Consider the following 15111-nt stretch of genomic DNA (forward strand, 5'->3'; position numbering starts at 1 on the left):
TCTCAATAATACAGTTTGTGTCTCCTGGGATCTGTTCTGTATGTTGCAAAGCCATCTCCACAAATATAAGTGCACATCTGTGTTGCAATAAATGGTTTTAACATCAAAGATGAATGCGTCTTATTTCAAGAATGCACACTCTCTAAAGGGAGAGAAACCTAGAATTTGTGAAGTCTTTGGGCTGTAAAATTAGCATCTGCTCCACTGACGCTCACTTTGTGGAGCCATCAGATGCTAAGCTGAGTTGTCAAACCAAATAAATTCATGGTCATGCATTGCTAGCAAGTTCAAACCAGAATTTAAACCCAATTTGACTGCAAGAACATACTAATACTAACACATTTGTGTTCATATTAGCACAGAGCAGAGCCACATTTTACATCCCAAAATGTAATGGTCAGCTCCCCAGCCTCAGGAAAAGAAGACACACATTTACAACTACTGCCTGACCTGTGTCTGAGCCTCAGGGAAAATACACGTGACTGCTGAAATTGAGTGACATTCCTCTTTCAGCAAGACCTTTCACTATAAATTTGTCTTGAGGCATTGACATGGCCTGTGCTGGGTTTTAGGGCTGTGGCTCTGTTGAGCCAAAAATCTGTCAGGAAGAAGAATATGAATGGCAGGACAAACACACAGCTATGACACTTTATTTACATCTTGCTGAAAGGTTCTATTTGCATAATTGCATAAAGTAGAATATGTGAAGACTTGATTTGCAAAAACAGATAAAAGCCTTCAAACGAATGAACAAACACCAGTCTGTGCATTAAGGTTGAGTCCTTACTGCGGTGGTCCAGGTCCCATTCCAGTCCCCTTTTTTGTCATCCCTTCTCTCTTCCCACTTTCTTGTGTCCTTTCAGATGTCACTATCCATTAAAGCCAAAAGCCCAAAGCTAACACCAGTTTGACTGATATTCCCTGAAGTGCACAAAAAACCCCCAAGATTTAAGAAAATAAATCGAAACAGAGATACCTCTTTTTGCAAATGAAACCCCTTAGATGCTATAGTACCGATCTTCTATCAGTCAATTAATCCAGATTCTCAAATGTGAATATTTTATGTTTTTTTGTCTTGTATGACAGTGAAACCAAATATCTTTCACTTTTGGACTTTAGATCTAACAAAACAATGTATTAGTAACATTTTATGAAGCCACGATGGGCTCAGGAAATGTTTTTGTTTTGTTTTTTTTGCTAGGTGCTGACATTCAATAGACCAAACTGATAATCAAGAAAAGAATCAGTGGATGAATCGATAATGAAAATAATCCTGAGCTGCAGATGATCACTGGCTTCATCTGTCCTTTGCTTTTCTCAGCTTCAGCTCTGACATGTTACAGTACAGCTGGCTCAAGCTTGAGTAGGATACAAACACTCGACAGACAGATAGATCCCTGCGCCACAGAATTGAAACCAGTGATCAAATAGGAAATGCAAAACCTTTTTTAAATGCAAACAGCCGATATGTTTGATAAATAAGCCATTAGCCAACAGCGTCAATACTTGGCGTCAGTGCTGTCACACAATTCCTTTGTGAACCAGTGTTTGTGAATGGGTCACAGTGATTTAGGACTAGCTTTATGGGAAGCCTGTGCTACAATGATTACGGAAACCTGATAACATGCTAGCTTGTATACCAAGAGGTTTGTTTTTAATTATTTCCGAAGCCGCTGGGACACAGATTTACACGAGTGACAAGCATCATATTCTTCTGCTGTTGGTGAGGAGCTTTCGCCGAACACCTGACGTTAAATGTTCCTGTAAATGAGTCACTAAGCAGAAGGTTGAGTCCTGTGTTCTTGGTCTGTAGGGAGGGTTTTTGCTTTTGTAGCACTGGCCTGCTCCACATTCACACCTGGAAACGGTCTCACGTGGCCCCATTTGCGAGTTACAGCCCATACACCAGCTCCAGTGGAGCAACATCGGAACATATTTCTTCAAAGACACCAAGGTGGGAACAGCGTTCTGCAGATTTTAGCCACTGTCTTAATCATAATGCATGTGACTGGCTTTTAACTACTGCATCACCTGTGTTTTCAGATGTTACTGACAGCAGTATCCCTCCTCTGGCAAGGAAACCAAAACCTGTCCTTTAGTTATATACCCAGACGTAGAATGTAACCAAGTACATTCACTGAAGTAATGCACATATGTACAGATTCAAAGTACTTGTACTTGAGTATTTCCATTGTATGCAACTTCTACTTTGCTACACATCAGTGGTCAGTGGTATTTTGTCTGACAGCCTCAGTTGCTAGTTGCTTTATGGTGTTGGAATTTTATTTTTTTAGGAGAAACTGAAAGATTAATTGTTCCTAAACTACAAATAAACTAAAATTAACTCCTGGACTCGCTGGAAAATGCATCATCATAGAGATACGTTGTTCTTTCAGGACAACGTTGCCTTGCTAGAGATTAAACTACCCAACAGGATATATATGAAGTAGAATATTTATCAACATGTACATTAAAACAGCAGTAACTTTAATTCACAAACATCAGATGTGATAGTAAAGCATCACTCTTCTGCAGAAAGAATACTTTCTGACAATACTTACTTATATGCATGACTTTTACTTGTAGTGGAGTTTCCACAGTTTGGTATAAGTACTTTTACACTGACAGACGTCTGACAGCTGGTCCACGAAAGCTCATGTAGCTTCTAATTAAATATATATTCACACGACAGAAGATATTTTCTTACTTTATCTTGTACCTATCTTGATCCTATTTCTCTTTCTGTCATGACATGGAAAGCAGGAAGCATCCTCATCTGGTGCAGTTTTGCAGTCTCACTCACTTTTTACTGTCATTTTATGCTTGATATAAATGAATCTGCTCACTCTAATCGTTCCTACGTCTTGTTCATAGGTCTTTACTGTAGCAGTGTTCCTTTTCACAGTAGTGCCATGGTCAGATTGACCTGCATAAAGGGGCAAAGATGAGCATCTGGGCCCCTTCTAACCACCCATTCCTCGCTGTCTTGTATACAATATGCTGTACTATTATATAGCCCCAGGTTTTCTGTGTGGTTACTTGATTAAATGTAAATTAAAGTCGGAATATACACCATTTGAGCCCATCTCAGCTGAGCTCATTAACGTTTAAAAATGAGATTTGACACTGGGTTACTCTACAACACAGGGCCTCGAGATTAAGAACGGATCATCAAATAGAAAGCCAGACTAATCAGCTTCAGATCTTTTACCTCTGTCGCCTCTTTGTTGGTCTTTCATCAGGTAAAGCAATCACACACCAGGTGGTGATAAAGCCGGACCAACCTTGAGGACCGTATCATCAATGGATATCTTGCCAGACTAATTTATAACTCAAAATTTTAAAAATGCTGGACCTGGATCGACCCTCTAACCACCCTCTGTTCAGTGTGTGTTACCTGTATAAAACATCAGCAAACAGTGATAAATGCCCATCACAATATGCTAGAGCACAAGGCGACATCATCTTTTGTTTTGTTCAAAGTTTAGAACCCAAAATATTCCATTTACCATCATGTATGATGAAGAAAAGGAGTGAACATCTAAGAAGCTGGAACATCAAGATATTTGGCATCTTTGCTTCAAAAATTAATTGACTTTCCAAACAGCTGCCACCTAATTTCCTTTTGATTGGCTAATTCATGTAAGGAGCTTGAATCTACAAGTGTTTCTCATTTTGATTTGATATGACTGACGTTAAAACGAGGGTGATTATTTTTTTGTCAGTGACTCAATCACACTGGGACAGTTACCTGCTTTGCACTGTTGGTAATCCATGCCTTGTTAACGAGCACCATGTAATGTACAACTACTTTACTTAAGAAAAACAGAATATAACAGTGTAAAAATACTCCTTACAAGTTGAAGTCCTGCATTCAAAATCTTAAGGAAAAATGAGTACATACTTACATTCCATGAGTTAAATCAACAGGATAGGGGCAGATAAGTAAAGTACAGTATTATGATTTGAGTAAGCATAGCTATTACCTGTTAGAGTGTACTTAAGTAAAAGCAGAGAATTAGCAAATCAAAGTACACATTAAGCATGAAAATGGCTCTTTTGTAAGAAGCATTTTGATGGTTTAGGCGAACCAGTTCCACCACTGGTTGTAATGCAAATATGAAATCATTTGCCTCTCAGGGAGTCTACAAATGAAGGTTTTGTTGGAGACATACAGGCATCTGACAGGCAGTAACATTTGCTAAATACATTTTCATTTTGTGACTTGAAATTTACCCACTGGCTGTTTGTTTTATCACCTGTCTCCACTGTCATCTGTCTGAATGGAGATATTCACTCACCTGACAGAGAGAGAGAGAGAGAGAGGGGGGGGGGGGGTGAAAGGGGAGTAGAGAGAGGGAGAGGGAGAGAGAGAGAGTGAGAGAAAGAGAAGGAGAAGGAGAGAGAGGGGGAGAGAGTGAAAGGGGGAAGAGAGAGGGAGGGGGAAGGGAGAGAGAGAGGGAGAGGGAAAGAGAGAGGGAGAGAGGGAGAGAGAGAGGGAGAAGGAGAGGGAGAGGGAGAGAGGGAGAGGGAGAAAGTGAAAGTGGGTAGAGAGAGGGAGAGAGAGGGGGAGAGGGAAGGAGAGAGAGAGGGAGAGAGGGAAAACGGGAGAAAGACACACACACAGAGAGAAAGAGAGAGAGAGAGCAGATGTGTGACAGCAGCTCTTCACTCTCACAACTTTGCAGCTCGCGGGGTGAGTGAGGATTCATCTATTTCAGATTGATATTTTCACAGCGAGGCTATAAAGAAGAAGTGAGTGTTTAAGAGCAGCAGAGGAACAAATAACCTGGATTCGCGCGCGGACCACCACCATCGTCATCATCATCATCTTCGTCATCCGATGAGGGATACAAAGCAGACGGATAACAACACGGGCATGTGTTGTAAGCGGCTGCCGGGACGACAGGAGAAATTTATACTCCTCTTCTTCTGTCTTCATCTGTGGTACAGTCCTATAGTGAGTGACACGTTTCTATTCCTTCATCATGGAAACAAAATACTCTCATTCAAAGTGCAGCTCAAGTTGACTCTTTTCTGAATATTACACTCGACAAAAGCCGCTAATTAGGAAGCGATTGGCTAAATTAAATCCTATGTGACATTTTTCTCGTGCAGCGCTGCTGCTACCATTATTATCCCTGTCCTTCACTGGCTCTTTGCACTTGGACAGCAAATGTCCTCATTAAGCTGCTGGCGCTAATTAGTGGTTATCAAGTCTCGCGACCTGCATCATCAGGGCCATGCATCTGGTATCAGTCAAAGGCAAAATGAAGAGGCAGAACAGGAGTGAGATGCTCGAAAGAGTGAGAGCGCGACTGGATCAGGTGTCGTCTGCAAGGCTTGAACGTGAATGTGCAAAAAGTATATTGAAATAAATTATTTCAGTTATTATCAATAATTTTATTAATTTGAGAGCAAAATGTGAACCGAAAGAGTTTTAATTTGCAGGGAAATTAAACATGTTTACATTAATTTCGACTTCTTCTGTGATATTATGTGCTGAAAATGCTTCCACCCTGACCGGTGACAAAAACCCAAGTGATCTGTCCAAAGAGGTGTGTGTGTCCGTCTGTTGATGGTGTGTGTTCACTGGACTGTTTCCTTCTCCTGCTGCACCCGCTCACGCGCAACTGCTCCTCCAGGCGAGCGAGCGCAGCTCGTCGGCTTTGCGCCGCGCGCGTCTGCACTGCTGTGGGTAAACTGAGCTCTCTCTCACTTTCAGGCCGAGGCGATTCACCCGGACTGCGCCATCATATCTGAGCACCTGAGGGCTCGGAAGGTTTGCAGCCAGACGAGGAGGAGCGAGGCACAGAACCAGACCGAGCGCAGCGGTGGGTTCAAGTGTGATGCTGCCGCACACCGGCACACACTTTGTCTTTGGAGCTTTTATTATTATTATTATTATTAGACGGGAATGTGGGCTAAAGTACAAAAAGGACGAGTCTGGAGATGTGCTGGGGAGTAAAGCGCGCGCAAAGGCAGGAGTCAAGGGAAATGATGCAGGTTAAACTTTCTTTGAAGAGTTTTGTCCGCCTGTCAGTTGCTCGTTTTTCCTCTGTGATTTTATTTTTGCGGTATTTTGAACAACATTTGCAGCTCAGATCACGTGTTGACCCTCCGATGAATCACACTAGACATTAAGATGTCAAATATGACCATAAAAACCCTCACATGACTTCATTGGCTGACAGAGGTCAAAATATTTAGGAATCCTTCATTAAAAGTCCAGATTGACTTTACAGAAAGCTTTTAAGGTTTAAATGAAAGCTACTGTTACCAAATAATTCACCTTAAACCTCAGTTTTTAGGTTTCAGTTGTTTACTCTGCCTTCATCTGCTTTTTACCTTGTTTGCTGGAGAGCTACAAATGATAACTGATTTTTATCAATTAATCAATAAAATAGTAAAAACTGCCCATCAAAAGGTTTCAGGTGAGATGACGTCTTCAGATTACCTGTTTTGCCAGACTGTCAGTCAAAAATCCCCACACATTCACTTAATCATCACTTATGTCAAAGAAAAGCAGGAACCAGTGAATGTTTGACATTTTAGCTTGAAAAAATGTGTCAAAATAGTGGATAATTAATTTTCTGTTGTATATATGTCTATTTTGTTCAGCTCTGCAAGAGGCCCTTTCTTTTTTTTTTTATGAATGACCAGATTGACCAAAATGAGTCTTTTTGCTTGTACTGGAGGTGGATGAGTGGGTGGTGGAAGGTTAGCTGCAATAGAAAGCAGATGGTGATATTATCCAGTGGAGTTTGATCATAGTAAGAAGTGTGTGTTTGGACTTCAGCTGGTAAAACTGTGATTGAGGTCTAATTTGTTCTAACATGTTTCAATCTGTGTTGAATAACACGACTCACCACTCTCAAACATGCAGTGCACAAGTCCAGCTTCGCATGCAGGCCATACGCCATCACCAATTCTCATTAACTTTTGTTAGTGGGATCCATAGTCAGGTGACCTTTGTTGTCATGGTAACAAACATGAACGGTTGTAGTTTGGTTAAAACTAGGCAACAATAGTAAATAAGAGTAAATAAGGGTTGAAATAATTATCTTAACGTCATTAATGAAATAAAGTTAAATATGTTAAAACAAGTCAAGTCTCCTGGGTTAAAGTCCTCTTTTTGTTCACCTCAAAATTATACACAAGTACAGTTCTTGAGTAAATGTACTTACCTAGAATAAACCTAGAACCTAGAATACTGCATACTATTCATTGTGAATACTGCAACAAGCATGGCTAGTAAAAAATAGAGGTAGTACATACAAAAAACATAAACAGTAGCTGCAAAAGTATTTTGCTGAAACACAGATAACTACAATAGTGATGAACGTCGATCCAGTTTTGAGGTATTTGTGCAGTACTTGATTATCTGCATGTTATTCCTCCTTTTTTCACTCCACCACATTTATTTCACGCCTCTTGTTATAATTCCTCCAATGTCAAGAACTTTGCTAGCAAACAAATCAGTTGAAAAGTACTGCTCGCATGTTTAGGGATGAATAATAATGATCAAATTTATATAATAACACAGCAATGACAGGAGCCATTCTGCAAAATTAGTACTCTCACTTATACCACACATTTTGTTAATAAATCTGAACTGAAGGACTTTTAATTGTAATGAAGTATTTTTGTAACTATTTCTACTCAGGTAGATGAGCTGAATAAATTCAAAGTTATTGCACTCGTAGCAGCAGGACAACTGTGTGACACCACTTTAATTTCACTTTAATTTCCTTGTGCAGAGAGTGCAGAGGATGACTGAAATCTATAATGTGTGTGTGTGCATTATTCCACCATGTAGGCTTCATCACACGAATCTAATACCCACAGTGACACTTGTGCTTCCTCCTGGTGAGGCTTCACCTGCGTGTCCTTCCAGTCTGACTCATTGACTTCATTATATACTAATGAACCTGGCGTCTCCCAGAGGGCCACGCTGCATGTCTCCATAAGCCACTGCGTCACTGAAGCCGGGCTGTTCTCCACTTCATCAGAAACTGCCCCAGAATAACAACTCTCTGACAGCTCCCCTCCGCGAGAGTGATGAACTTTAACATTTCCATTTTCAGGTTATAATAACATCAAAGTGGATGAATCCCTGTGACTTCAGCGTTGCCCTGACCTTTCATTGAGTGCCTTCACCTGGCCAAATTTCAATCTGCCAACTAGTTTGGTTTATGATCCTCAGCTGTGCTTTGTGTTTAATGCTGATTAGCACACTTTAGCATACTAACGTGCTAATTTAATAATAAATATGGTGAGCATTGTCACTCTGAACATTGTGCCATGCCGACATTTATCTCAAAGAATTGAGTACAGAGCAGCTAGAGCAACTGTTCATCACTAATAAGCAGCATGTAAAAATATAATAAATTGTGTAACACATTATAATGCTGTTATAAATAGATATATGGCCATTTTAAGTATTTCTTAATGTTCAGTTTTATACAGCTATAACTTCTCATTAGGAAATATTTCATATAGTTACAACTGAGTTATATTACATTGTCATTGTTCAACATTCATAATCAGTGAAAAGTACCTTGTAATCATATTTAATTGCAGTATAGCATATTATAAACCATTCATTAAATGTTTTTACACTGCTTTTAATACTAAAATATTATTGTGCTAATTAACTGATGAATTGATTACCCAAATAAATCAGCCCTGGCTTGATTATGTGCTGATTCAGCAGTTTCTCAATAATTAATTATCTAAAGATAAGCCCAGTGTTGCAGTTTGAATACTGAAGGTTTTTATGGATTTTACACTGCTAAAAAATGTTTTTTGCATCATTACTCTGGGTGTAAGCAGTTAAAAAAACACTTTCCACCCAGGAAGTTCTCTTGAAGCACATCATTATATTTACGTTATGTATATATTTCATATAGTTTCAAAATAAAGCTGCTTCAAACATATTAAGCCCAAACAAATTACACTCTTTCTGGAAAAACCCACCCAGATGTACATTAGACATCAAATTAACACTAAACTGAGAAGTCTGCTCAGATGTCATCCAGCTCGTCCCTCAGGGTCGCTCTGGTAGCACTCACTCACTGTCCAAAGTAATTTCACATGTCATTATTGATCCTGAAAAACATTCAAGTGGCTAAATACAGTCTGCACCACAGCTGTCTGTTAACAAAGGCCCAGGGATAGAGAACTTTTCAGCGGATGACAAAACCTTTTAGTCGATCTGAGAAGAAATGTTTGAAATTAATCACCCCCCTCTTATCATGACTCTGACAGTTGGACACACCAGCAAATATAACATTATGGTTTTCCCCACATGGTGGTTCGACCCCCCCTCTGATAAGCCCAAACACAAAGAAGTCAGTCCCAGTGTAAGTTTCCATAATTCATGCTTTTCACTGCGCTCACTGTGGCTTTGTTATGTGCATGAATGGGGACAAATGTTTCTTTTAACATAGATCATATAATTGTGCCTCTTTCTTCAGAATCTCTAATCTCAGGCTAAAAATGAAACCTTTTCATAATCACCAGCTGTCACATCCCTCTCAGTGTCTGCATGACTCAAATCCAGAGATCTGAATTTAAGGATCTTGGAGCGGGAACTCCCTTATGGGAATATTATTCCACCACTGTAAGAGCAATCCAACAAACAGCTTCAAGTAAACAACCTAGATATAAACTTTGGTTCAGATTCATGCAAAGGACCTGACTGGGACAAAAGGCTAGTGTCTCCGGCAGCATTTTCAGGTGTTTTTCTGTTTTCTGTCCACACCGAAACACCGAAACAATGAGAAACAAGGCAAATAGCCTAAAGCCACGCTAGCAGCTCTGTGAGGCTGCTAACGTCAGCACACGAACATGCTCACACAGTGACAATGCTGAGGGCCTGGTTATGCTAAGTGGCCACACTTTTTCACACAGTCTCTCCTGGAGAACAGTCCATACACGGACATATGAAAAGTGACGAAAAGTACTGTACTACGAATTGAATTATGGTTCTGGTAGAGTATACTGCAGCCTTTACATGCTGATGTAAATGTCTTTAGTTTTGATGGCTTGCCCTCTAGAGGACAAGTTAACATTAAAAGTCTTGATGTTAAAAGTCTAGATTATACATACTTATACATGAGCATGAGTCACAAATTTCATGACGATCCATCCAACAGTTGTTCAAGTGCTGTGACCAACACACCGACATTATTAAAACGCTAAATCATCAATATCTTCATCTTCATCTTACAACCACGACTCCAAAAAAGTCGGGACGATGCGTAAAACAAATAAAAACAATGTTTTCATCTGCAAACAAACTGTGTTCACTGACAACAGTTTCACAAAGTGCTCCTGAGTCCATGTAGTAACATCATTTATCCAATCATGTGTTCACAAAGTGTTGAACCTCGCTCCATAGTGAACAACCGAGCCTTTCCAGGATGCTCCTTTCATAGCCAATCATGATACTATCACCTGTTACCAATCAACCTGTTTACCTGTGGAATGATCCAAACAGGTGTTTTTGGAGCGTTCTACAACTTTCCCAGTCTTTTGTTGCTCCTGTCACAACTTGTTTGAAACGTGTTGCTGCATCAAATTCAGAACAAGCAGATATTTACAAAAAATGACACTGATGAGGTAAAACATTTAATATATTGTCTTTGTGCTGTTTTCAGTTGAGTATATGTCAAGATGGATTAGCAAATGATCACATTCTGTTTATTTTTTACACAGCATCCCAACTTTTTTGGACCTGGGGTTGTAATTTCTTGCAACTTAGATGCTAAAGCAGCATTTTGCTGGCATCCAGCACCAATTGTAGACAGAACAAAATCTTCCTCACGACATAATTTTAATATTGCAGCGAAAATGGCAGAAAACCAGCTAGAACTCATCAGCTTTGTTCTTAAAATTAAGGCCAACACACACAGATGGTGCACTTCAAAACACCCACATATATTATTGTTTACTGAGCCCACGTGCTGTCAACATGTCGGGATATGCCGCTGCCCTAATTCTTAACGTCAGTGTGTGACAACTCTCCAGAGAAGCAACAATGTCCCAGTTTGGCGTCCTTCACCTTCACTACTTTTCCTGCCTGTGTGCAGCATCCAGCGTGTCTTATGGGTATCATACATGGCAACACTCCCTAACACATAACAGGACGGTGTGTGCTTCACTTTGTCCCACTTCCTCAGCCACCTCAACATCAGACCTCCCTGAAGGAGCTAAAACTTTTTAACTTTTAATGAAATAATCTGCTGCTTTGTTCCAACATGAGCTAATTCAACCCTACAACCTGCCAGGCGCCGATGGTTCAGCTCAGTAATTAAATTGGGTTCGCCTTCATTCATTAATTCTGCAGCTGGGTCTGTACAAATAACACTGCTCTTTGTTTTTGTCTCTTCCACCCACCAAATGGCCCACAAACGTGCCACCGCCTCTCTGGGAAGACTGAAATACGACCTGGTTCTGTATGAACCTGAAGATGAGCCTCCCACATGCAACATGCTTAAAAAGATGTTTCCCCTCTCACCAAATCTAAAATTTAGAGGCCAACATCAAATTTTGGCATTAACCAGTGAAATAAGAAACCACAATATTGGAGAATTAAATCTCTTAATCCCTTGTATCAATTAGCTCAACACAGCCAATTAGTCACTGTAGAAAGAGTCTGTACCTCTTCCTAAGCTAAAGCCCAACAGATCCTTAACTGCAAGCTTCTCCACAGCCTTTATTTTCAAGCTTGCACTTCACTGCCAGTTTTAATCGTCTTACCCACAATGGATTTCCTCCCATTACAACAGTATGAACTTGACAGGGGGCTGTTTGAGATGCATTGTTGTTTGGGATGTGATTAATTGTGGCTTAGTGTGCATGGAGGCCCACAACAGAGAGGAAGTCTTATTTAGATTTAGCTTGTTTAGCTTAGTGTAGACATGGAAACAGGAGTTTCGAGTTATCCCACTAAAGGTGACAGGAATCAACCTTTTTCATAGAAGATAGTTTTACCTTTTCATAGCAGGAAAAATGGGAGTGTAATTCAATTCAAGTGTCCTGTAGTCAGCCAGCGATCATTTCCCAGCAACTGATAGACCTCAGTGTAATGCAGTTACATTATTAATTGCACCTGCTCTTCTCCTGCTTTAACTTGTGTAAAAATTGTCTATTAGTGTACAAGTCATCCATATTCCTCTTTTCTAAAATTACATTTGTGGCCCCCAAATACTTTAAATTTCTGTAAATATTTCATACTTCAATTTCACACTGCTCTGGCTCCGACAAACAAATAATTTATTTTCTATTATATGATGCAGCATCTGCGTGGTCTACAGAGACAAACTGGAACAAGCAGAGAAACAATTTGTTTTTCTTGTGCAGACTGAAGACGTTTTTCTCCCCCTGGCAGAGTGATAGCATGTACAACTGATTATCACTACTTTGGTAATCAAGCCAAAACTTTTCAATGTAACAATTAGTGATACAACTACAGTACTAACAACAATAGCATATATGCCATACAAATAAATGAAATTATAATGTTTCTCACAAGAGCTGGATAATAAATATGAAAAGACATGAGCCAAAGGTAGAAATATTAAAAACAAAAACACAGAAAGAATGAATGAAAGTATGCGTGTGAATGCTGTGCACACTGATCGACTGATGATGCTGATTTGCATAATTTTGATGATGATTTTTCTCATCTAATAAATGTGAATTTCACTGAATGTGTCAGCTGAACGTTGGATGCAGTGGGGATGAAAGGGGGCTGTACAACACACTTGCATTGGGCTGCAGTGCAAAATGAACAATACTCACACGCTGACTTATACTCAAATTCAAACTGTACATGCCATCATAACCAGTTTAAATACAGTTAATGATCGTGAAATACAATTTTAATAGTATTTTGAAATACCTGTGCAGTTAAAATTGTATACAGGTGCTGCATTATGAATACAATGGGGCTCCATAGACCACAGTGGAAGATAAGTCGTTATAGCTCATAAATTGTAGATGCCATCATACTGAGCTTCACTTCATCAATACTGTGTGTGTGTGCACTTCTGCTTATTTTTTATAATACTGACATATCAGTTGAGTTTGCACTGTATACATTTGCAGAGGTATGAATACAATTCATTCCTATTTGATTACTTTTAAAACTTCTTAACTAAAAAAAAAAATATTTACACATACATATATAGTTACCAATAAGGGTATTATAAGAAAAATAAATGCAGCCATCTACAGTTCTACAAAGAATTACATAAACCTATAAATCATCTTGGGAGCATTAAACCCGTGGAAGGATGTGAGAACTGGAAGTGTTTAAATAAATAATTATTTTCAGAAGTAACATTAATTTTATAAAAACTGCAGAAAATTGTTCACTTATTTTTACATGAACTATGCATGTAGCAGTAAAGTAAATGTGCTGCAGCAGCAGCCATGCTAACAAATACAAACACCCATGAATAAATAACAATAAATCCTCTGAGTAAAGCATTGTAGAGTAAAATATGAGGTTGTGACATGTTTGGTGCTTGAGTCACCTGCAGTGTAAAAGCCTCACTATTCATAGCACCACCCCTGAGACAGCAACTCACTGAGCAAACACTCACTGTAATGGCAGACCTGAGAACTGAAAGTGCGTTTTGAATACAGTCCCTCTGCCCCTCCTGGATCCTGGCTTCAGGATTGTCTGTCTGAGTCAGCCTGACAGAGGAGACGCTGACGTGAATCATCGAACCTCCAGGTCCTCTGTGGATAAACACGCGACGCTGCCTCACTATTGTTTCCCTGGATTACGTTGGAGGTGATATCATTTTCATCAGACTACCTGATTGGATGCAGGTGGTTGGTGTTGTGAGATAGAGAAACACAGAAGAAGGGGTGGATAATGGATTAGATGCAGTGACTTTGTCCAAATGAAATCAGGCACAGAGAGAAAATTGATATTTCACCTAGACAGATGCTTGCTGCTGTTTGCAAGTCGCCGCTCTGTCTTCCCTGAATCTGACTCTGATTCCACTGTTGACATTTGAATTTTGGTGGCTGCACCATTCTTCTTCAGTCCACAGTCCACACATGCATCATGCACTGGTCAGGCGGCTGCAGCACAACAGAAGGACAATCACTATGTTCAAAATAGGGAAAATGCATTTTTTCATAAATCAATTGCATATCTCTATATAAAAACTGACCTATTATTATTATGATTCCTGTTCAACCCCGTCTGGTGATTAATAGTGAAATTGACTCCCATCCCGTGGGTATAATGTGAAAAAATTCAACAACAATGAGATGGATTAACATGAAACAGAGATTCACAGTTCCCAGAGGCTGAATCCTAATGTCTTCAGCGATCTGACTTTTACTGTAGCATCAATCATCCAGTGTGATTTACCAATGATTAGCAGATGAAAGGGATGAACACAACATTTTGTACAGACATTCATGGTTTCCAGAGTATGAATCGCCTCCGGCAGGGCTGCCCTTTGTCACCGGTTCTGTTCATTATTTTTATGGACAGAATTTCTAGGCGCAGCCAAGGGCCGGAGGGAGTCTGGTTTGGGGACCACAGGATTTCATCTCTGCTTTTTGCGGATGATGTTGTCCTGTTGGCCTCTTCGAACCAGGACCTCCAGCATGTGTTGGGGCGGTTTGCAGCCGAGTGCGAAGCGGCTGGGATGAGAATCAGCACCTCCAAGTCCGAGGCCATGGTTCTCGACCGGAAAAGGGTGGCTTGCCCTCTCCGGGTTGGAGGAGAGATCCTGCCTCAAGTGGAGGAGTTTAAGTATCTTGGGGTCTTGTTCACGAGTAAGGGAAGGATGGAACGTGAGATTGACAGGCGGATCGGTGTGGCAGCTGCAGTAGTGCGGTCGTTGTACCGGTCCGTCGTGGTGAAGAAGGAGCTGAGCCGAAAGGCAAAGCTCTCTATTTACCGGTCAATCTACGTTCCTACCCTCACCTATGGTCATGAACTTTGGGTCATGACCGAAAGAACAAGATCTCGGATACAAGCGGCTGAAATGAGTTTCCTCCGCAGGGTGGCGGGGCGCTCCCTTAGAGACAGGGTGAGGAGCTCTGTCACTCGGGAGGAGCTCAGAGTAGAGC

General features: G+C 40.3%; 1 protein-coding gene across 1 annotated transcript in view; it reads left to right on the top strand.

Moving 5' to 3' along the window:
• Window positions 1-4879: 4879 nt before the first annotated feature.
• Window positions 4880-15111, top strand: part of LOC121614905 (vasoactive intestinal polypeptide receptor 1-like) — a 28807-nt gene continuing 18575 nt past the window's right edge. Inside the window, exons 1-2 of the mRNA XM_041949002.1 lie at window positions 4880-4960; window positions 5726-5834. Of these exons, the coding sequence (XP_041804936.1) occupies window positions 4880-4960; window positions 5726-5834 (190 nt within the window). The remainder of the gene's footprint in view (window positions 4961-5725; window positions 5835-15111) is intronic.

The sequence above is a fragment of the Chelmon rostratus genome, chromosome 12 (genome assembly GCF_017976325.1).
Source record: "Chelmon rostratus isolate fCheRos1 chromosome 12, fCheRos1.pri, whole genome shotgun sequence".
NCBI classification, from domain to species: domain Eukaryota; kingdom Metazoa; phylum Chordata; class Actinopteri; order Chaetodontiformes; family Chaetodontidae; genus Chelmon; species Chelmon rostratus.